The 24,001-nt window shown below is 42.6% G+C and overlaps 1 protein-coding gene across 2 annotated transcripts in view; it reads right to left on the reverse strand.

The window, feature by feature from the left end:
* Positions 1–731: 731 nt before the first annotated feature.
* GNG4 (G protein subunit gamma 4) overlaps positions 732–24,001 on the reverse strand; it is an 84,982-nt gene continuing 61,712 nt past the window's right edge. For both annotated transcript variants that reach the window (XM_036919306.2, XM_036919305.2), the window contains exon 4: positions 732–4,235. In XM_036919306.2, coding sequence (XP_036775201.1) covers positions 4,107–4,235 — 129 coding nt within the window. In that variant the 3' untranslated portion in view covers positions 732–4,106. The remainder of the gene's footprint in view (positions 4,236–24,001) is intronic.

Genomic DNA, 24,001 nt, shown 5'->3' on the forward strand with positions numbered 1-24,001 from the left:
TGCTGACAACTCATAGACTCATTGTTGAGTTCTGTGGTGGCTGAAGCTCGGAATCAAAGGTAAGATCTTTTGACTCGTGTAGCAGGAGTCCCAGAGTGAAGCTCCTCTGTGATTACCCTGGGATTCAACATGTCAGAGCTTCACGGAGAGTGGCAGAGGGCACATAGGAGCCAAGATAAAAGGAGACAGCCCTGTGGGACTCTCAGAAACGATCAGAGGTTTGGAAGGGGGCCCAAGAACCCCAGTGGGTGGGAGCAGAGTGGAAAAAACATGTTTGCCTCCATGTGTCTATGGGCTGGGCAGCCTGAGAGACTAGGGTTATGTTCACAAGATGCATCATTGCACAGCCAGCTGGTGCCTTTGGGAGCAACATCCCCTGCAGGTGGTCTGATAATAGGGTTTGGGGGCAGGTCGTCCCCTCCTTTCATTCCTGATGGTCAGAAGGCTGCCATCGGCCTCATTACAAGGCTGATCCAAGCAGGAAATCCCAGTGGGACTCCTCATTTTCCCCAAATACACCAATTCCACAGCATGGCATTTATATATCTTATTCACAGGGAACCATTGCATTGTGGTGAAAGCCTATTCTCTGTCCAGATAGCTGTGGATTGGAAGTAGTTCTTATGTCAAAGTGTTGTCAAACACTCTTAAGTGCTCCACTAATGATGTTATACCTAAAGAAGAGTAAAAAGTTGAGCAAAGTGCCAAAAAAGAAAAAAACACCAGGAGGATTCTTGATTGCTAGCCACAAAAAACAACTTTTATTGAAGTATAACATACACACAGAAAATTGCACAGATCCAAAGTGTACAGCCCCAGGAATTTTGACAAAGTGGACACATCCAGGGAACCAGCAATCAGATCAAGAAACAGAGAATCCCAGAAGCTCCCCTTGTTCCCTTCTGGTAGCCAGCCTGTCAACAGTAACAAACACCCTTCTTGTAGCAGCCCAGTAGCTTCCCCGGGGCCTCACACTTGATGTAAATGGGATCCCACGGCACCTGCTTGCCTTATTCTGTGAGACTCACACTATGCTGCGGGGTGTGGCTGCAGGATCATTCTTGCTGTATAGGATTTCACTGTGTGAGTATACCGTAGTATCTTCATCCATGGAACAAGGGCTTTTGGGTGCTTTCCAGTGTGCAGTTATTATGAATAGTGCTTCTATGGACAATCTAGTACATTTCTTTTGGTGCATATATATAATTACACATTCTTTTTGGGTACACACCTAGGAATGGGGTTCTTAGGTTATCTGATGCACAGTCAACCCAGGCTATTTCATGGAAGAATAGGAATTGATTGGATGGAGCTTAGAGGCCCGAGGACTTAACAGAAGGCAAGGAGGGAGACCTAGGATGATGGTGGAGGTGAGAGCTCCATGGGACTGGAATGGAGCAGGGACAGTCTCCTCTGGACTCTGCCATCCCTGGGTATTGGAAAAGCCATCCTGCAGGCTGCCAGTCCTAGACTCCTTCCCTGCTGGGCCATTGCTACCCCTGGGCCACTGCAGGTCCCGTGGGATGAATCTCTCAGGCCTTCATTTCTGTGGCACTTTCTCTGAAGCTCAGGAGCCCAAGGAGGGAGTTCAGGTAATTCACCCCAGGTCACTGGCCACTCCCTGGTCTGCCCAGTGCTGGAAAGGGGGCTGCACCCGAGAGACAGGGAAGGCCTCCCCACTTTTACATACCCCTTAATCTATATGGAAGGGGTGATTCCCCCCACAGAAAAGGGAGTGTCAGATGCTGGACAGCCAAACTCTAACAACAAAATGACAATAGTCCACTACAGGCACTCCATTTCACTCACCTCCCGATAGCTGCTGGGAGCAGAGGGGCCTCATTCACACATTCATGTATCTCAGAGCCCATACACACGAACTTGTTTTAAGAAGACAGCATTGAGCTCAGGGATGCTTTGGAAGGGGCAAACCACACAAAATGCCATAGGTTTGGAAGGAAAAGATGTAGTAAAAAGGATAGAAAACTTCATGGAGGAATGTAAGGAAGAGATGAGGAAAAGGAAAAAGAGAGGGAAAAACCAGGGAGGCAGGAAATGGAGGGATAGTAAAGGTGGGAATACCTGGGAGGAGGTTGGGAGGAAGAGAAGCATGCTTTCTTCTTGACTTGATCAAGCCAGCTTCACGCTGAGCCACTTTCTCAGCTTCTCTGATGTGCTCCTATGGATTGTGTTTTTGCTTCATCGGGTTAATGATGTTGACATGGAGCCAAAATAGGGAAGGATTTGAAGCCTTAATAGCACATACAGCATAAAATTCTGCTATTGTTTGAGCACACAGCTTCCTAACAACACTGGTGTTACCAGTGAGCTTTAATGAAACTAAGAATGGGTTTTGATAAAGAAAAAAATGTCCTAAAACCACTTACAAGGAGAGCAAGTTATTAACTGATCTGACATGGTATCTGGTTCTTTGCAGGCAATTTTACATTATTCTTGCAACTGAACCGTCTTATCTTTGAAGTCATGCATTCTTCCCCATGTTACATCTTGGCAGTTGGCACATTTATTTATTTTGAATGATAATCAGAACTTTCGTCCATGGAGCACCTCTCCATGTCCTCCTAGACAGGAGAGATGGGCAGCATAATTTCCATTACCCGCAACTTGCAGGCTAGCACTTGAGGCACCGTGGCTTGCTTGTCCTGCATCACACAGCCAGCTGGGGTGAGCCGGGGAGGGAGGCGGTTTCCTAACAAGTGGAAGAGAACAGACCGACGTCCTCTCTGTATTCTCTCCTTTCATCAGGGGTGGCATGAGTTTGTTTTCACTGGGGCCTGCAAGTTTGTCTCAGAAAACCAAAGAGCTATCTAGCCTTCCACCTGGCATCTGCGTACGGTTTTCCTTAAGCTGTCAGAAGATGCCTCCTCCTGGCAGGGGTGGGAAGAGAAGCATGCCACCTTTGGACCACAGCCACTGTACTCAGGTTGTGTGGGTCAGGTTGTCTGTGGGCCTACCTCCCTGCCAACAGGGTGACCTGGAAGGGGCATCACTCATGGGCTCGGGGGGCTCTCGGCCAGGCATCCAGCACTCAAGTCTCCATTTTCTTTTCCTATCCAAAACTCTGGGGAAATGACATAATCTTTCTGAGCCAGTTTCCTTCTCTTTCTAACAGACATGTTCTCGTGGCATCTGTTGATGGTTGGAAGGTTAAGGAAGTGAGCTCACGTTAATGCTCTCATCAATGGGTAGCACAGAGGGAGCTGCTGCTCCTGTGACTCACTCCTCCGGAGCAGGGGCCACTCTGGCAAAACCCCACAGGGTCCAGTGTGGTGCCCAGAACAGGCCCTTGTTAAGAACCCAGCCCATGTTGGGTCTGCTGCAGGAGAGCCAGAATCCAGAGGTAGCAGAATGAGGTGGCATGAGTGGAAGGGAGAGGATGCCTCGGCCAGCCCTGCTGGAGCACATAGGCAGATGGCTGTCACGGTGCACATTTTTGGTTACACTTGCTAAAATATCCACCCAACAGCTACATTTGTAGAAGGACCACCTCCAATATGGTCAGTGACAATCTGGGAAACAGGATCCTGGGCCCTTGTTAGGGTCTAGGCCATATGGCCCTAGGTAGACACACGTTAAGAAAAAGTCTGATGTTGTGGGTTATTTCCTTTTTAATAGAATAATGGGGAAACAGGAAATAGAGAACTTTCAGAACTGTTTTCTCTAGGGAGATGAAAACTTTACCCATATATTTCAGTGGTTAAAATGCACTAATTTGTTACCGAATCCTTGTGAATGGGGTGTTGTTGGAGCCTTTCTTTGCAATCAGTTACCCACTGAAATGTATTAACCTGATGTATTTAAATTTGGGAATTCACATTTAAAAAATTTAAACCTTCCAACCCATACTTATTTTTACTTGGCACATTTGTTATTTAGTCACAAAAATGTCTATTTCGCTGCCAGTTATGAAAATGAAAAGAAGTAAACTCAAATGTAATGAAGGAAATTAGTGATAGGACGAGGCCAGCTCCAGCAATCCAGGTCAGGTAGGGGTGGAGGGAGGGAGAGCCCAAAGCTAAGAGCATGCACGGTCTCTATCAGGGAGCTGATGGACAGACAAGGAGACATTTTCCTAACAAACGGAGTCAGAGGATGGTACAAAAGAACTTCTTCTCTCGGAAGGGGTTTTCTGACGCAGGCACTGGTATGATGAGAGGGTCTTCCCGCACATGGGCTTCACAGTACGCCAGGAGGTCCGCCGCTGCCTGGGAGACCTGAGGGGGACACAGCAAAAGGGCAGGATTAAAGGGCAGTGCACAGCAGCCTATGTGGACATGTTCAGAGGTGTCCATGTGGACAAGCTGGAGGACAGGCTGTATTGTGTGCACAGCCAATGACAAACCATTCCCAGCCTGGAGAGAAAGTTTGTGTGAACCCAGAGGAGAATGGGGTTTGAAACACATCTCCAAGGAAAGTGATGTTGCCCTGGGATGGTTGACTGACATCTAGAGAGGAATGGAAAGCCAGCAGTAAGGGCGACATCCTTGTTCTGCTCAGCTGAGTGATGATTTCAGGCACCAGGCCAGCAGCCTCCCCATTACTCTGCTAAACCACTTCTACACGAATACGGCACAGTGCTGGCCCTGGCCAAGCCAGAGTGACAGTATTTACTATATTATGAACTGATTTTTTGCAATCCACAATCATGATCAATAAAACGAGACACCTGATGCTTCTCAAAAGAGCACATATTAAGCACATTATACACAACACAGATATAAGCTACGTATTATAAGCGCATGTTTTAACTCGGAATGGCCATTCCCTGCGGAGAGAGCTGCTCCTAACCAGCTTCTCTTTCTCTTCCATTTTCCTTCCAGGTTTATCTGAGGTCTGCTGACATGTGATGATTATAGATCAGATTATCCCCCTACCTCGAGCACAAGGATTCCAGAGGAGGAGCTGGGTGGAGGCCCAGAAGAGTTTGCTAGGAGGAAGATGAAGTTACCAGCACATTTCATTGTCTGTCATTGACATATGCATGGCCTACGCACTAAATCATTCTTCCAATTAGGCTTTTCTGCCTGCAAATGCTTATTACAGGCTGCATGCAAGGGTAAGCATATAGCAGTCAAAGGAAATAATTTCACCATGTTCAACATCTAAATCTTCTCCAGGATTATAAAAGCACTCTACAAATGGATGAAAAAATGTTTTATGGCCTCCAATTCAGGCAGCTTCCCACATTCCCTCTGGGTTTTTTAAATTGGCCCATCTTCCAAAATTTTCCAGAGATCCTTCTGATTTCCAGCCTAGACCCACCTGATTAGGGATAGTTGGAATCCTATGGATAATTCCAGGAAAGATACAATAAAAATTTCCCTCAAATAAAACAACTAGAATTTGAGCAGATGAGTAGGCCTAAATCCCCCAAAAATCTAAGTTTGTTGGGAATGGAGAATGGACAAAGGGGTATCAGTGAGAATCAGGCTTCTGATTCCATCTGTGTCCCTAAGCTGCCTGTGTGACCTTGGGCAAGTGACTCAACTTCTCTGAGCTTCAGTTTCCTCATTTGTAAAATTCAGGAGAATTAGAAATCTCTAAAGTCTCTTTTACTCTAAACAGTCTATAATTCTATAGAATTATACAGTAATAGCACTTTGGCCAGTATTTTGGTCCCAAATAAATGTATGTTGGATGGAACAGGAAGGTTTGAAGTTTTCAGTGGTTTACAGGACACCCATACAGGAATCTTCTAGGAGAGGCAGAGGCCGCATACATAGGCCTAGCAAGGGACCAGACCTACAGGGACCTGTGCAGCCACAAGGGACTAGAGCACAGGAGTAGGGAAGCCGACTTTGAGGTCCAGCGAGCCACAGTGCATAACAAGAGAACCTGAATCACACAGGAAGCGCAGCAGCACATGGGCATGGAGCCCGGGAGGCTGAGCTCTGAGCACAGCTTGCTTGTTGCCTCCTTTTGAGCCAAAGCTGAGTGCTCTCCCCTGACTGCTTTGTCATTTCCCTCGTCCTCTCCACCCCCAGTTTCTCACTATGCCCAGGGAGGCATGGGGTCTTCTCCACGGTCATCAGGTCAGGATGACCACTGAAATCATCCAATAGCCTCTCTGGCGACTACTGTGAGTTGGCCTTCACTGCTGCCCAGGCCAGCACCCAAAAGGGTGGTAGTGCTGGAACAGATACTCCTCCTCTAAGAGCCACCTCTCCTCTTAAATCTGTGAGGTCCCAGCCCCTCACTTCAGTGAGATCTTCCAGATGGCTCACAATGTCTCATCTGACCATCATGTGCTCTATAGCTTTCTAGTTTTCATTGCTCTCATCTAGTTCACTTTCTGGGACGTGCTTCTGTTTGTTCTGAATTCTCTAGAAGCCTCATGTTCCCATCTTGGAAGTATTTACTGAGTTTCTATCTTTTGGCTAATTGAGAGGATATAGGAGAAAGAATAAGCAAAGATTCTTTGCCTTCTGGAAAATCTAAATGAGAAGACTAAAAAATTAGCAAGTTATTGCAATAATTGGTATGTGCTAATACACCACAAAGGAACAGGAGCACACCACTGCGGAGTCATGAGAGGGCAGGGAGACAGCGGTGTCTGACAACCCCATCCATTCCACACTGTGGCAGTTACCTTGGCAAACCTGCCCCCTTTATCCAGAGCTAGCCTTCAGCCTTCTAGGCCCATATTCTAGAAGATTCCTCTGGTCTTGCTTAGAGTGGACCATTTCTTGTGGCAGATCCATAGTAAACAAGTTCAAGAAGCAGCTGCATAAGACTATTAATAAAAATAATAATTAAATTTGCTGAATGCTTATTATGTGTCAGACACTGTGTTAAATGCATTATCATAAATGGTACATAATTTAATTCTTCTAAGTCACATTCTGAAAGTCACTTTACAGGTGAGGAAACTGAGGTACAGAAGTTAAAAACTTGCCCAAGGTCACACTCCAGTAAGAGAGAAAGCCAGAATTTGAAGCTAAGCAGTGTGGCCACAGGATCTAGATGGTACAGTAGCTGCTTAATTGATATGGAAAATTGTAACTGTCCAGTGGACTGGAATGTTCTCATCTGCTGGGCCAGCACACACTCTCGTTGTAGACCAGCTATTGGGGAACCCACATGACCAAGCAGATAATGCCTTTGCTTTGCTTGAGCATCTTGTCTATAAAAACCTTGCCTCTAGTTCCTCCGGGTGGAGCACTTTTCACCACCTTTGGTTTGGTGCTGTTCAATTCGAATCCATGTATGAGCGAATAAACTCTTGAAAAGCTTTACTGGGTCCCAGTTTGCCTTTTAACAACACTATACAACTAGTCCCTAGTTGGCTTACTAAATTTAAGTTCTGCTTCCTTCCCCCTTGTTCAGGTTACATCCTGGAGGGCTTTGACTAATTTCCTGGGAGCAACCGCAAGGGGGCGCATTCCTGGGACGGCTGCACAGCAGGCCCGGGAAGGCATTGGAGGAAGAGGCTCAAAAATTGTAGCTTTGGGAGACGGGTGATGGAGGGCATATGAGGCTGGGCCATGTTCTGTGTCTGTTTCCCTCACAGCCATGTGTCCAGGACACCTTAAAGCGTGCTGTTAACGTCTGACCTTACTGGTTCTAAGCAGTCTGTCTAATCTAGGGATTTTTCCATCCACCCTCAAGGGTGTGATTCTGCACTTAATGTCACATTTTTTTCTTTCAAGAAAACAAGCTGTTCTTAGATTGACTCCTTTTTGTTGATGGCATTTTAGGATCACAGATGGGTTTGCTTAGTTATAACTACATTTCTCTGGATTGTGGAGTCCTGTCCATGCACCTGTACAGCAGGAATTATTGTGTAATGAAGTGGTATTTGCATCCAGTAATAACTACACCGTTTAAAACCAAATGTGCAGATCCAGGTTGTTTCCATGCAATACTGATTCCCCGGATGCACTCAGATGACTGAAACAACACTGAAGGGGGCAGTGTGAGAGAGTAAATCGTGTCACAACAAAAGAATCAAAGGAGTTCTCCACCTTGGCCGTCAGTCCCCTTATTTCACATAGTGCCCAATGGCCCTGTATTCCTGTAGACCCAAAGCATCTTGGGTTGACCCCTGAAGTCTGTTGTAATGTGATCTGAAAAGGCAAATGTATGTAATGAGCATCTTAATGAGCCTTCTATATGAAAGGGGACATCCTGACCCACAGCTTGGTACCTAGGTTAATTAACCTAAATCTGCTCTTTATGTTGAATGGGAGGATTTTCTTAATCAGTCCTAGATTGATTTTTATGTTTGAAAGTTTCCTTCACTGAATATAATATATGGGTTGCAGACATTGCCAAATTGCATAAAACATCTGTCATCTTTGAAACATAAAATAGACTCATTTTCAAAGAGAAAAATTTTATTCTGGTTGGAAATTTAAAACTCCCCTACTGTTCATGCTTTCTCGTCAACCCTCAAGTTCACTATTACCTGAAGTCCTCTGTTATGAAATGCCCAGAACATCTCTGCCTCCTTTGCTTAATGTTGAACTGTTAAGTGTTCCAAAATAATAGATGTAGAAAAGAATCGGCAGCTTGGAAACACTGTGGGATTTTGCTATTACATTTCAGAGTAAAAGAGGTGATTAAAATAGCCCAAGTTAGCACATAATCCCTGTTAGTTGCACTATAATTACAAGCTTCCATGATGGGAGAAAATGTTGCAATTACTATGGTCACATTCCACACAAGACAGATAACATAATTACTGTCTGGCTGTTGACACCCACTGCATTTATTCTTTGCATCTAAAGTAGAGCAACTCACACCTATTTCTCAGCAATCCCAGTCTATTTAACAGTACTACTTGGAATCAATTACAAATCTTTGGTGGCTCTGCCTACTCCTGCCCACCTCCCCCAGGAGGGCAAAGCGGGATTTGTGACCACAGTCAGGCTGCAGCCGCCATGGTGGAATGGCATCTTTTACAACAAGGGCAAATTCCAAGAGAAGAAGTCATGGACCATTTTCCCTAGTGGAACCCTCACCTCTAAATTTATTTAATTATTTTTAACTGGATGGACTTTTATTTAAGTCAAAGGCATGGCCTGGATGGGCTAAGTGTGGATGCCAAGCCCAGACCCCAAAGCCCTGACCCCCAGCCAGGACAGCTGTGACAAAGGGGTGGGGGGCGGGCCTCACCTCTACATTCTGAGCAAACACTGCATGGTGAGTCCTTCTGAATTTTTTTTCTTTCTTCTAATGTTGGGAAGGATTGAGATCAACATACCAGTTCCTCAGGACATTCTCAAGATACATATGATGTGATGGCTGAGTATTTGTGTTCCCCCCCAAATGCATATGTTGAAGCCTAAGTCTTCAATGTAATGGTGGAAGTGGGGCCTTTGGGAGGCACTTAGGTCATGAGGGCTGAACTGTCATGAATGGGATTAGTGCCTTTATCAGAAGATGAGATCTCTTCTCCACCCCACTCCCACTGCCTTGTAAGGTCACAGCAGGAAGGTGGCCCTCTGTAAACTGGGCAGAGAGCTCTCACCTGAACCTGACCATGTTTGCACCTTAATCTTGGACTTCTCAGCCTACAGAACTGTGAGAAATACATTTCTTTTGTTTAGGCCACCCCGTCTACCATGTTGTTTTAGCAGCATGAATGAACTAAGACATGTGGCTTCCAGCTACTACTTTGTATCCATTCAGAGCAATAAACTAATGGCTGGGTGCCAGGCCACACAAAGCTTCTAGCTGGGAGTGGGTAAGGTTGTATCAGGAGGAAAACAGAGCAGGTGGGAACTATGTGTGAATAAATGAATAATATAACAGAGAGTCTCCTCTGTATTCTAAAGTCAGCTGTCCATAGTAGTGGATTAATTTGTGTTTACTATCATCAGTGAAAAGGTTTTGTTTTTTCCGCACATGTTGATGTTGACTGCACATTGAGATGTAAATCTAAGATGCTTAAAAGAGGTTTAATATTTCCAAGTTAACCTAAGTGAGAGCTGTATTACATGGCCCTCACCACAGCCATAGCAAAGCCCTCACTCAGCTCCACCCTGGACCTGGACCTAACCCAACCTTTTCATAGGCTGGTACATGTCCTTTACAATTCTGAGCACCTCTCCATTTTGATAAATCCAAATTTTCCACAAAGGAACTTCTCATTCAGTCATTTTGCAAGTTCACCAAAAGAGTGATTTGGTGATAGAAACTAGTGAATCACTCAAGTTTCTGGTACGTATGTAGAGGTGAAGGTGCACATAAGTAGATCCTTGCTCTGGGGACTCTAGAAGGCCGGCAGCATCTCTTAGAGAGGAAGCTCTGGCTTTGATCAAGAAACAAGGCCCCTGGCCGCATAGCACTCAGATGAGCTGTGTCATTCTGTGAGAGACAAATGCTCCGGTGCTCAGTTTTCATGCTCGTGAATGGGAGAAGCCCTGATGGGTTGTGGCTAAGTGATATGGTGGATGCTGTGATACTTACAGCATACTATTCTTTCATTGTTCATTTGGCTACTTTCAGGTGGGGCAGAAAGGATGTTTGAGGAAAAGACAGGAAGAAGTTTCTCAGAAATTATCAGGGCAATTTGATGCCCACTGTGCCCCTAACCAAACCATCCCTTGAATGGGAAGGAACCCTTTTATATTTCAAATGCACCTTTCATCTTCTTGTTCTACTATTCATGTTCCAGTCTTTGATTTGGTTCAAAGGTTTCCTCTTTTTATCTGATGTCTATTCTAAAATTACTCACTCATCTCCCTTTCTTTGAATTTATTTCTAAATTTGATTGTAGAAAGTTATCTTCTGTATCGTTTAATTTCTAAAGTCTGGGCAAGACCTACAGATGTTTCTGGTAGAGAATGAGAAATGGAGGAAAGGGAAAGCCTAAATTGCTGGACTAGCCAAGGTGGAGTGAAGAAGGAATGTCACACAGAGCTCAAACCCGACAGATCGAAAAGCAAAATCTACAAGCACTGCCTTAATAGATTCTGCCTGGGCCAAATGATGTATTTTATATTTATTTTCTTTTAGAAATGTCATTATTTCGACCTTAGCATCATTTATCACCTTAATTACATGGACGTCAGAGATCCTCTTAATGGTCTGCTTGGTGACCTGTCACAAGATGATCTCCTGTTTTGCTCTTCCTAAATTTTCCACAGGAACACCACCATGCTGAAAGTCAGTCATGTCTGCTCCCCAGCTACTGGCTTTGGCTGCAGAATTTTTTGGTTTGGCTTCAGAAACTTGAAAATGCATGTTTTATCCTCTGAAAAAACAAAACAATTAAAGAACACATTTTGTTTTTCCAAAAGAATTCACAAGCTGGCAGTGCTGTTATGACTCCTAGGATGTGCTAGAAAAAAAAAGGGTAAGACTCATTAAAGGCATATCTGTTAGAAGAATTACAAGGAAAAAACCCTGGTTCAAACCAAATGTGATGCAAGGGTTGAAAGGTTCACACCCAACTGTCTCAGCAGAACACTTACCATCTGGCTCTGCCAAACAGCTCTGGCTTATGCATGCTGATGGGGGAAATGAGGAGGAAAAATAATTTACTATGAAAACCTCATTCATACTTAAATTCGGCATTTAATTTGTAATTTTTGTGTAACGTGCGTACATAAAACTAAGTTGAATATTGCTATTAGTTCCTAAGGGACTAGGGAGGAAGACAGTATTCTATACAAAATGTATGGTGTACATTTGGATAATGAGATCTGTTTTAACTGATGTTAGTTAAAAACAAACTCCTAAGTTGCTCAGGGTGATGGTGTGGTGGTAAGACCCTGCATGGAAAGAATAAAAAGAGGTATTTTTTCTGTTGACTGAACTATGTGGTCACCCCATGCTGCTTTCAAATACAATCATATCATACAGGTGGAAAGCTCAGAGGAGAGAGGGAGGGACTGACACCTTGGGGCCGGTGGGGGCTGTTAGCACCTCTGTGGAGGAGTGAGCACTAGGAAGAATTTTATTTTTGAAATAGCCTTAGTCTTTACAACAAAAATCCCCACTTGTTTGTAAAATTCCCATAAAGATGTCCAAAGACAGAAATAAAACTCAGCTTTTTGAAACCCTGCTGTTTGGAGATAATGTTTTGGTGAACATCTTTTCAGACACCTTACTATTGAGATGTAAATCTAAGATGCTTAAAAGAGGTTTAATATTTCCAAGTTAACCTAAGTGAGAGCTGTATTACATGGCCCTCACCACAGCCATAGCAAAGTCCTCACTCAGCTCACCCAACTGTCTCAGCAGCTTCACATGCAATTGTACACACAATTTCACATGCTGTTCTGTACCATGTATTTTTTCCCGCTCAGTACATACAGACGTACATCATTGTTCTTAATGATAATATAGGAGTATAACTTTGTCTACAACTTAATCAATTCCTATGGATGAACAGTCAAGACAAAGTCTTTTTTATATTATAATGGTCATAATATTAAAATTTATATTATATTGTATGATGTTTTATATAATATTGCTCTGACAAAATTCTTACTATTCTTCCTTACTTGTGAGATTGTCTTTTCGGGTAAATTCCTAGAAGTGAGAAGGCTGGGTCAGAGTATGCATAGGAAATATTTTGATACGTAGTCCAAACTGCCCTTTATGAAGACTGTATCAGTTTCCTTTCCAACCATCCAAACATCACTCATTTCACACCACAGTTGGTGGATGGCACTGGATTTCAGCAAAGATTAAATAAACACATCAACAGTCTGGATCTCAATTTTTTGTTTTTTTAAGTGGATCTTGGGTGTTGTCTTGAGCACAATTGGTGTATTATTCATGAAGGTAAATGTCTCTTCATATGTTTGACAATTTTCATTTTTCCTTCTTAAATTGTCTATTCATGTTTATGCAATTACAAAAAAAAACAGGGGCTCTTTTTTTCCCCCTGATTAACTTCTGGAAAAACTAAATTTAGAGAAAATAACCCTTTGTTATTCAGGTAACAAATGTTTTTTTTACTTTGTTGGCTGGGAAAATTGTACCATATAGAATTTCTTAAAAGGCAGTCAAAACTTTTACTTTATGAAATGTGGATTTTATGACATGCTTGGCCTTCCCAAATTCATATTATTTTTTGCTCCTATTTTCCTAGTATTTTAAGGATTTAATTTGTTATATTTAATTATTTGATCAAAATTATGAACTGAATTGCGACCCCCACAATTCTGATGTTTAAGTCATAAACTCCAGTGTTTGGAGACAGGGCCTTCAGAGAGGTGATTAAAGTTAAATGAGGTCATAAGGGTGGGGTTGTTTGTATTTATAAGAAAAGCAACAGACACCAGAAAGCTCTTTCTGTTCACATGAGCACAGAGGAAAGGCCATGTGAGGACAGAGTGTGAATAGGCAGCTATCTGCAACTGAAGAAGAGAGGGCTCACCAGATATCAACCCTACATGTACCCTGATCTTGGACTTTAAGACTGCAGAATTGTGAGAACTTAAATTTCTACTGTTTAAACCACACAGTCTGGAGTATTTTATTATGGCAGCTCTAACAGACAAATACAATCAATCTGAAATTTATCTGGATTAAATTAGTGATGTATACAGTTTTATTTATTTTCTAAAGCCCTAGCAATTTCCAGCAACATTTACTAATAATCTGTCCTCCACTAACTCAAGATGCCATCTGAATCATATTCCAAATTCCCAGTACACTTGGGTTTATTTAGGGACTTTCTATTCTGTTCCACTGGTCTGTGTCTACTCATAAAGGAGTGCCTTAAATCTTTAGATACTATGATTTTATAGTAAATTTTAATACCTAGTAGGAAAATTCTATGTATCTTTTTCCTTGAACATACATCTTTTTTTTTTAACAATAAACTTTCTGGATACTCTAACATACTTATTCATCTAACTGAACTTTAGAATTTAAGAATAATTTTGTTTGCTTTCTCCAAAAACAGAAATAGAATTTTGTTTAGATTTGTACTGAATTTATATATTAATTTAGAGAGATTAGACAATACTGACTCTGCCTATTCAAGAATAAGACATCACTTGGCCTTACCAGAGTTGTCTTTCACTTTCCCTTTTTGAAGTCTTCTTTTATGCCCTTTGTTTTGAGTGTTTTTAAAAAATATGTCTTATACATTTACATATGGCATTCTCAAAATTATTTCACTGTTTAAAAGATATTTTTAAAAGGTTACTGAGGCTGACATTTATTCCCTACCATTGCCACAATTTATTTTATTGCTTTATGGCCAAAGAATGTGGTATGAGCCATTTCTACTTTTTAAGAATGTATTAGGGATGTTTTAAGAATGTTGCAGGGATGGTGCTTATAGAAGAGTATTCTTGGTGTTTTCTGGATATATATATATATATATTTCAAGCCCACCTTGTTAATTTTATTGTTAATATATACCTTTTTTTTGTCTAGTTGATCAACACGGACTAGAAAAGACAAACAAGGCTTCTACACAATTTTTCCATCTTTCTTGATTCACACCTACAAAATATGAGGAAATTGGCTATAGTGGGCAGTAGTCATGCCACTATAGAGCCTATGTTTGGAGACTGAAAGAATTATCTACTTTATGAGTCTCAGGGTAGGGAAAAGATAATTTCTCTTAATAGGATCTGAAAATGTTAAATACTCACTTTCCCAGAATCCCTTGCAAATCGAGCATAACTTGATTTTATCTATGTGATACTTTGACTGATGTGCCAGACTTTGACTCATGACCCAAGAGGGAAGGGACTGAGAGCTCCAGCTCTGGTGGTAGCATTGGCAGTCCTGGCTACAAGGTTGAGTTCCTGGCTCAAAGTGGCAATGGTATGAAGTGTAGCATGTAGTGCATGGTCATGATTGAGTGGTTCCCTCATCAGACTATTTTGCAACAAGTTTTGAGTGATTTTCCTAGAAGCTGTGTCTTAAGCCATGTTTTCTAGCCCCCTCCAACAATTCTATGAGCTAATCAAAATCTTCTTAATAAATTCCTTTTATATTTACATAGCCAGGGTTGGCTTTTGTTATTTGCAACAAAGAACCTGGATTGACAGGTTGGTATACTTAAACAATCTACCTTCTCCATCTCCCACTTTTTTGCATGCATTTTCTGGAACTGTCATAGTCTATTACTAGCAAATATTTATTTTTACATCCTATAGATCTTCTGAGAAGCATGACAAACAATGATATCATGCCATTTCTTTTATACATGTCATCCAGATTTGGAGGTTATTTTGATCTAGCTTCCAGCTGGCTGGAGCACTCGTCATATACAAATATACAGAGAATCCAGAGCAGACAGGAGGCTACTGGGGCCACGGCACTGGCAGGTATCCTGGTTGGGAAGGTTGTCTCCGGAGCAAGTCAGGGAGAGACTGAAGAGCCAGGACACCAAGATCAGGGAACAAGCATTGGTTTCTCATCAGCCATGGCAATTTTACACATTGGCAAGAAAGATGATTCAAATATTTGTATGGATGGGAAGTTGAAGGCTGCTAAGGAGATAAGAATCAATACTACTTGTATTAAGCTAGTAAGGACAACAGTAAAAGTGGAGGCATTAAAATACATCCCATTTTTGAATGAACATTCTAGAGTACATGGATTCATAGCAAAGTTACTTTTGGATTCAGGGAATCCATAAATAAACAGTAATAAAGCTGCTGTATTTCTGGAAGAATGAGGGTAGACTGACTCACAGCAATACTGGAAAACTTGCTTAGAGGGGACCTAATGAATTTTATTCCTTGAAGACCTAAAATATGCTGGTAACCCCTCAAAGAGAAAGTGATACAGATTGCTGGTAGGCAGTATAAGACTTTGTGCCCCAACAATGACCCATTTCTGAAAAATAATGCTAGAGTGACCACATGCACTCAAAGAATGCAATTCTGGACAAGAAAGTAATAAACCAGTGTCCTGGTGGTTACAAATGATTGACCTGAAATGGTGAGAGGTGAGTGGATCAAACCTGGAGCAACAGTTGTAGACCATGAAGTCATCTGTGTCAAAGTCTACTGGGAGAAAAGCTGTGAGCAATGCAGCTGATGATACAGAAAGAGGACAGGTCCTGTTCTTGTTAGAGCTGGACCCATGATAGTTATAATGTCAACACACAGCACAGAAACTCTGGAGAAATTTCGGCCAGGAAAGTGGACTATTCAGTTGAACTAGCTTAGTGACACTTGTCCAAGTGATATTAATATATTATAATTTTGCAAACCAAAACCCAATGGTAACCTGGGCTTGAGAAGCTGGTTTGCTTTCTAGGTAGAAATATATGGTCAAACTAAGAATAAGGTTCTTCTAAACACTAGAATGCTCAAAGCACCGATCTAATGCAAACTATACGGCAGTGACTAGAATAATTCAAAGGTTAGGAGCAGCTGCAATGGGCTAGTGCAAGCCCTTCATCAGATTGTGCTTGCTTATATTCAACAGCATGTTAGGGCCTAACTTTTGGAATGAAAGGTAATGCTGAAGGAAGCAGACTCTCAGGTCATTCCCATGGAAGAGTTCGCCCTCTGCCTCACTGGTGACATCCATTCTAACAAAATACAATAATCTTTTTGCTACTGCTGTTGATGTTTGTATATTCTACGAACTCACATAGATGGACAGAGTTTTCTTTAGCATTTGGTTCCTTTAGTACATGGAGTAAAAACATTGTCTGATACCCAAATTTGAAGACTATAAGGAGTAAGAAGAAGATGGATCCTATGACATTGACAGGTTAAGAACTAAGCAGAATCCCAAGACAGAATATTGATCTAAGAACTATAACCTGGCAAAGATATTAGATGCCAGTGATGGATTCTTAAGGCAGATGACTTACAGAGTGATGACTCAGACTGACTTCTCTGTGGAGAGGGAAGTCATGAGGGTTTGAGTCTCAACCAGTACTCTGAAAGATAGGAAAGAGAGACTGGGCAGAGTGGTCACAGTATCTAGTGAGAAGGGGGATCCTAGTTAATCTGGGGAGGGTGCTTTGACAGTGCATTTGAAAAAAAAAAAGAATGCATGAAACTCAGTCTTGAGCAGACGTTAGCAGAAATGCCAAAACTTATAATTGATGGGCATGAACTTCTCTAGCTTGCAGATCCAACTGCACTAAAGCTTGTCTGGAGGCTCTGTAGTGATTGATTGAAGCTGGATTTGGAGACTTTGTTTTGGAAAAAAATTATATTAAATTTTTTCTTAATTGTGGCAAAATCCACATAAAATCTACCATTTTAACCTTTTTATAAAAAATATTTTTAATTTAACTTTTCTTAATTTCATTTTAGCCTTTTTTAAGTGTACAGTTTGGAATTGTTAAGTATATTCACACTTTTGTGCAAACAATCTCCAGAACTTTTTCATTGTGCAAAATTTATACTCTATAACCATAGAACAACTCTCCATTCCCTCTCCCTTCAGCCCCTGGCAACCACCATTCCACTTTATGTCTCTATGAATTTGATTATTCTGGGTACCTCATACAAGTGGAATCACACGGTATTTGCTCTTTTGTGATTGGTTTATTTCACTTAAGGTCTTGAAGGTCCGTCCATGCCATATCATGTGTCAGTTTCCTTTCTTTTTAAGGCTTAATAGTATTCCGTGGTAAGCACAGACCATAGTTTGTGTTAGGCTGGAGAAAGGAAAAACAAGGACATGCAAACAGAACAGAGAGATGCCATAGGGGGAGAACAGACCAGACCCCAAAGTCCGTGCTGTATATGGAAAGGGGACAGCTCTTCCTGAATTCCATCCTGATGTGCCAACTAAGACCCAGATGTCAGCCTCCTCCCTCTTAGAAGGAAAAAAGTTTCTAGTTGACTATTATTATGTCACCTTTAGCCAATCATACCTCTCAACACCCCCCTAAGATAGTTTGCCCACTCCTCCCCCTCCTAATCCCTTATAAGCGCCCCACCTCCCTAACCCGGTGTGACTTCTCTGGCCTCTGGCAAGAAGGCCACGGAACCTCACCTGGGGGTATTTAAATAAATTACCTGGCCCTTTGTTGCCTCTCTTTGCCTGCTTATTTTGGCTAGAATTTATCTTACAGTTTGTTTATCCATTAACTTGCTGATGGACATACAGGTTGCTTCTTCCTCTTGGCGATTCTAAATAATGCTGCTATGAACTGTATGTACAAATCTCTCTTAGATGCCCAGATTTCAGTTCTTTGGTATACATTTCCAGAAGTGGAATTTCTGGATCATATGGTAGTTTTAACTTTTTCAGGAACCACCTTACTGTTCTCCCATAGTGGCTGCACCATTTTACATTCATGCAGAGAGTTACAATTTCTCCACATCTCACCAACACTCAATATTTTCTTGTTCTTTTTTAAGTGTAGCCATCCTGGTGGGAGGAAAAAGGTTTTTAACACCAAATGCTGATATTAGGTCTCCTCTCTCCAGTGATAGTGTTCACTGCCACCATCAGGATCCTTCAAACACAGAGGGAGCCCAAAGACAGAGCCCAAAGACACAGCTTTGGACTCCACCAAAGGCTTATACACAGTAAAGACTCTGAAGCTGGTGGAAAAAGACTTCAATCAAGAATGACCAGATGGCTGGTGTTCAAGAGGCAATGACCAGTGCAGTAAAGATGGATACTGAGGCCAAGTGGACCTCAGCTGTTCCCTCACCAAAGGACATGGGGCTTTTGATTCCTGACACACACTTCACTAGGCCTTCACGGGCTGTTTAGGGGGCTCGCCCTTCAAAGTCAGCTCCTTTATGATGCTGAGCTCTCAGACAAAGGATCCTTGTCCAGGTGATCTGTGGAGCAGATAGCACTCAAGTGGTGCTTGCAACTCAACACAGAGAGACTCACAAGGCAAGAATTTGGACGGCCACAAAAACCAGGGCCTTTGTTTCACAGCCCTAATCAAAAAAGGGGTGCCTGCAGTGTTGCTTTCCTTCTTTGTGGTGTCTGGGCTGGCATGGTTACAGGTTTCCTAAGCCTTCTAGTAGGAATAAAGCCTGTGATGTGTGAACTCCCTCAGGTGACCCTGTTTCTATGATACTGATCTGGGCCCTGCTTTGAGATGGGCCACTGGACTGGGCCATCTTTCGTGTGACCAGTGCCTGCTAGGACCCATGCAATGTGTGGGGTCCAAAGACAAGACACTCAGCCCCTGCTCAGAAGGAATTCCTGAACTAGTGGGAATTGCCCCAGAAACTTTCTTATGGTCTGAATTTATATTATCATGTATAAATTCACACAAATTATACATATCTGTATCTCCTTTAGTGAAGTCCAACTGCATAAAATGAAATAATTTTGCTAAAAAAAAGAAGCACATATTTGCATTATATTTCACTTTCGGCATAATTGAGACTATGTTCTCTAGGATGTAAGTGACCACTTGGCTAGGTAGGAAATTTTTTGCAGAATTTTAGAATTTTCGCAGAAGTTTAGGCTGGCATCTTTTGAACTGAATCACAATGTTGTCCAGAGTTTTTCTGCCCTTTGTAGGTGGCACACTCTGGTTTAATGATAAGACTTGAGGTTCTGGGTTGGTATCCCCACTCCGTCACATAACAACTGTGGCCTAGGTTTTCCTGTCTGGGAATTGGGGTACCAGTAGCTCTAGTAGCTTAGGGCTGGTGTGAGGACATGGTTAGGTGTACTTGTCCTAAGTGACAGCTTCCTCTCTCTGTATGCTTAATGGGCTCTTTCTTTTCACGTAACCTCAGCAGTTTATGCATGTCAGGGTTGCTCATTTCCTATTACATTCTTTTCTGGAATATGGAGCTGTTTGGATCTGCAGATTCAAGTCTTCTTTTATTTAATGAAAGCTTTTCTTAAGATATCCTTGAGAGTATTCTCCATTCCATTTGTTCTCTCTGCCAGGAACACCAGTGTCCAAATGTTGGGATGTTGTTGTTGTTCTTCATTTCTATCTCCTTCTCCACCCAGATGTGTTGATCTGCTGCTTCATCTTTTCTTTTGCTCACTTGTTTACCTGTATTCCATGTCATTAATTTGGTTTTCTACAGTAGATATTACACCCTGGTTCCTTCTAATAGTGTTCCCTGCTCCCCCTCAGTTCTTTCTTCAGCTTTTCTACTTCCCTTTTATCCTATCTTTCATTTGAGTTTGCATTTCATAGATTCTATGTTTGCTTTACATTTTTTTGAGACTATAAAGCAGTTACCTACAGTTTTCTTTGGGTTGCTGACAGACTTCTTCATAAATGAATGCTTTTGTGGGTAAAATTGAAACATTTCCAGAATATTTCACCTGGCTTTAGTATATCTGCATATTAATAGGCATTCAGAGGTGGAAACAAGTAGGCTTTAGTGCATTTGCATCTTTCCTCAGGGGTGGAGAAGTTCATCTCCATATCAATGGGTAATTATGTGGGCAACAGAGGGCTTATCTGTATCTGAGAGGTGAAGGGGAGGGCTGGTATTGTGGCTGCCTTGAGCAGGAGAGAGAGATGGGCCGAACTGCAGTTTTGTAAGCAATAAATGAGTTTTAAACTTTATTTCTCCCTTTGACTGATCTTAGTTTTTAGAGGTATTTTGCCCCAGGATTTCCTTTCCCTGGACTTACAATTGGGATAGTTGGCATGATTCCTGTGAACCCAAAACCTGTTGTAATAAGTGCAACTTTTGGGAAAGCCACCCCTAGAAATGATGGGGAGAAGTGGTGTTCGTGCCGAGGGACATGTGTCTACACCCGTGTGGTCGTGGAGGTGCCACCACCACTGCTGGCCATTCCAACCCCGGCCTGTGGCCCGAGCCTAAGGCTACTGCTTCTGCCACTGCTGCTGCTCTTGCTGCCAGCTGGAGCCTGGCCACAACCATGGAAAAGAGCAGAGGTCCGGGTCACCTTGAAGCAACTGGCTCCTGTGTACCACGCCTTGCTGGCTACAGAGTCCATTGCCAGAACAGCTCCAACCAAGGTAATAACCTCCTATCCCATCGTGGGGTGGGTGTGAGACTGGACCCAAAGGCCACAGAGTGGCTTGGCACAGACACCTCAAAAGACAATGTGAGCCCATCGGTGTGGCTTGTCTTTCACCTTTGAAGAAGTCAGCCAAGCCTGGAAGGAGTGCCCTGCATGTTGTGCAGATCAGCAAACCACCAAGAGGAGCCTAGAGCATCTCTCTGCAGCCTATGGTTGGTCGCGGGTGACTGAGAGTGATCAAGGTACCCACTTTATTCGACATGTGTTGCAAGGATGAGCGCAGCAATTCAGAGAAAAATGGACGTGGCCCTGGACATTTCAACACATGGTTTGGCAATGGCTGGCTCTTCTGGCACCTTGGGGAAAAGGCCTAGAAGCTGACCTTCTGTGTATTCCTGTAATAACAGCAAACTGGCCCCTGACAATCATGGTTATTTGCTTCTAAGGTCTTTGTGTCCTGGATATGCCCCCTGACTGCAGCTGCTGCATGATGGCTGGAATGGACGAGCTTTGGACTTAATCTGCATGGGACTTTGAACCTATCTGAATCCTCTGGCTTGAGAATTATGATTATGTTGCTGTTGTCAAGAAAATAATATTTGAAGAGAGACTTGACTTTGTCTAATGTTTGGTAAAAGTTTTGTGAGCAATCTAGCATGATTGTTAGAAATGAGCAAACAAGTGTAGAAACGTATTTTTGTGCTTAGTGAGAGATTGTGCTATAAAGTACATTTACTTAATCTGCATAGGCTGAATCCTCCAGTTTGAGGATTATCAAGATTTTATTGCTGTTGCTATTGCATGTTACTAAATTGGTCAGAAGAGGGGGATTGAGTAAATTGTAAGGTGAAATTTCTGGAGGGGTGGCTTGTGGGTAAAATTGTAACATTTCCAAAATATCTTGCCTGGCTTTAGTATATCTGCATATCAATAGGCGTTCAGAGGTGGAAACAAGTAGACTTTAGTGCATTTGCATCTTTCCTCAGGGGTGGAGAAGTTCATCTCCATATCAGTGGGTAATTACCTGGGCAACAGAGGGCTTATCTGTATCTGAGAGGTGAAGGGGAGGGCTGGTGTTGTGGCTGCTTGAGCAGGAGAGAGAGATGGGCCAAACTGCAGTTTTGTAAGCAATAAACGAATTTTAAACTTTATTTCTCCCTTTGACTGATTTTGCCCCAGGATTTCCTTTCCCCGGACTTACAGCTTTATTAGCCTTTTATATTCTATAGTCTGGTACTCGATTTTGGGGGCAGAATATTTACATTGGTCCAACATTTCTTTTTTGAAAGTAAAAGTTCTCCCTGCACATGCATGAGCACCCCAGCCCAGGGAACTCCTTCTTCCTGGCAGGTGCTGGTCTTGTTGCACCTGATGGAGGGTGGCTCTGCCCATGGCAGCTCCTCCCTGTGTGCGTGTACAGCTCACCCCCTCCTGGGAGCTCCTTCTCACGGTAGACACGTGTCCCACTTGCCTGTGGCCCTGCCATTGCTGCAGGCTGGGTGGGGGCAGCTCTGCCCACAGCAAATCCACCAATGTAGTCCGAACATTCTCCCTGCTTGTGCCAACAGCAGAAGGCCTACACAGCTCACCTTAAATTGGATCACTACAAGCCAGACAGATGCCCCGCCCACTGCATGCCAACAGCTGGGGCTCCCACACAGGAAATTGAGCTTCGGGACACTAGAGGGCGCCTCCTTCAAAAGCTATTATTCCATAGGGAACTGAAAAAATGAAGAGGCAGAGGAATTTGGTCCAAACAAAACTTAAGACAAAACACAGAAAGAGGGCTGTGTGAGACTGAAATCACCAATCTTCTTGATAAAGATTTCAATTAAAGTCATAAACATGCTCACAGATCTACAGAAAAATATTCAAAATCTCAGGGAGAACCTCAACAAAAAGATAGAGGTCCAAAAAGTCACTCAGAACTTAAGGATACAGTATTGGAAATGAAAAATACAATGGAGGGAATTCAGGCTTACACAGGTTGTAGATGACTTGGAAATTAGGGAGTTAGAAAACTGAAAAATGGAAAAAGGATCTCTAGGAATGAAAGAATAATAAGAGAGCTATGTGATGAATCCAGATGGAACAATGTTTGCATTATATGGTTACCAGAAGAAGAAGGGAGAGTCAAAGGGATAGATAGTCTGAGGAAATAGTTGTTGAAAACTTCCCCAATCTGAGAAAGCAAATAGACACTCAGGTCATGGGAGTGTAAAGATCCCCCAACAAAAGGAACCCTAGGAAGACACCACCAAGACATATAATAATTAAAATGGCAAAGATCCAGGACAAGGAGAGTGTACTGAAAGCAGCTACAGAGAGAACAAAGATGACTTATAAAGGAAAGCCCATCAGGCTATCAGCAGATTTCTCAGCAGAAACCTTACAGGCCAGAAGGGAGTGGCATGATATATTTAATGTAATGAAACAGAAGAACCTCAAACCAAGAATACTCTACCTGGCAAGAAAGAGGGAAGTTCTAACCCAAGTCTGGTATTTGTGCAAGAATAGAATGGGTAGATTCTCTTGACTGCCTTCATTGCTTAATGAAGCAATGTTTAAATATCCTTTACAGCAGGGGCTGGAGCACCCTCAATTCAGTTCTTCAAGTGGGTGATGAAACCTGAGGCAGTGGCAAGTCACAGTTCAGGTAGGTTGTTCTTTACTACTCTCCTTCTAAAGGTGTTTCAGACTTTCCCCAAACACTGTGTCCAATCCCATGGTGAGCAGTCTTGAATTTCTGGCCAAGCCTCACTTTGGGGCAAGCAGACAAGCCTTTATGAAAATCCAGGTGGGTGGAATGCCAAGACTCATAGGCCAGTGTTCCCCCTTCCAAACACTGGCATTTGATGGGTGAGTAGATATTTTCCAGGCAGAGGAATAAAATCCTTCCACATATAGTGACTATCATGTGAAAAGACAAAAGGGCATGTTTACAGCATGGCATAGTCAAGAAACTGCTGAAAGTCTGTGTGAACAAGTGGAAGGGAATACTAAAAGATGAGGCTGGAGGAGTATTAATACTTCCTAAGTATAATGAGTGGCTGAATCAGGAGTCTTGTCTGCACACAGTTTTAAGTAGAGAAATGCACAGTCAGATTTGCATGTTAGATTAACTCAGAGAAAGGGAAAGGATGGATCT

The sequence above is a fragment of the Manis pentadactyla genome, chromosome 8 (genome assembly GCF_030020395.1).
Source record: "Manis pentadactyla isolate mManPen7 chromosome 8, mManPen7.hap1, whole genome shotgun sequence".
NCBI lineage: Eukaryota > Metazoa > Chordata > Mammalia > Pholidota > Manidae > Manis > Manis pentadactyla.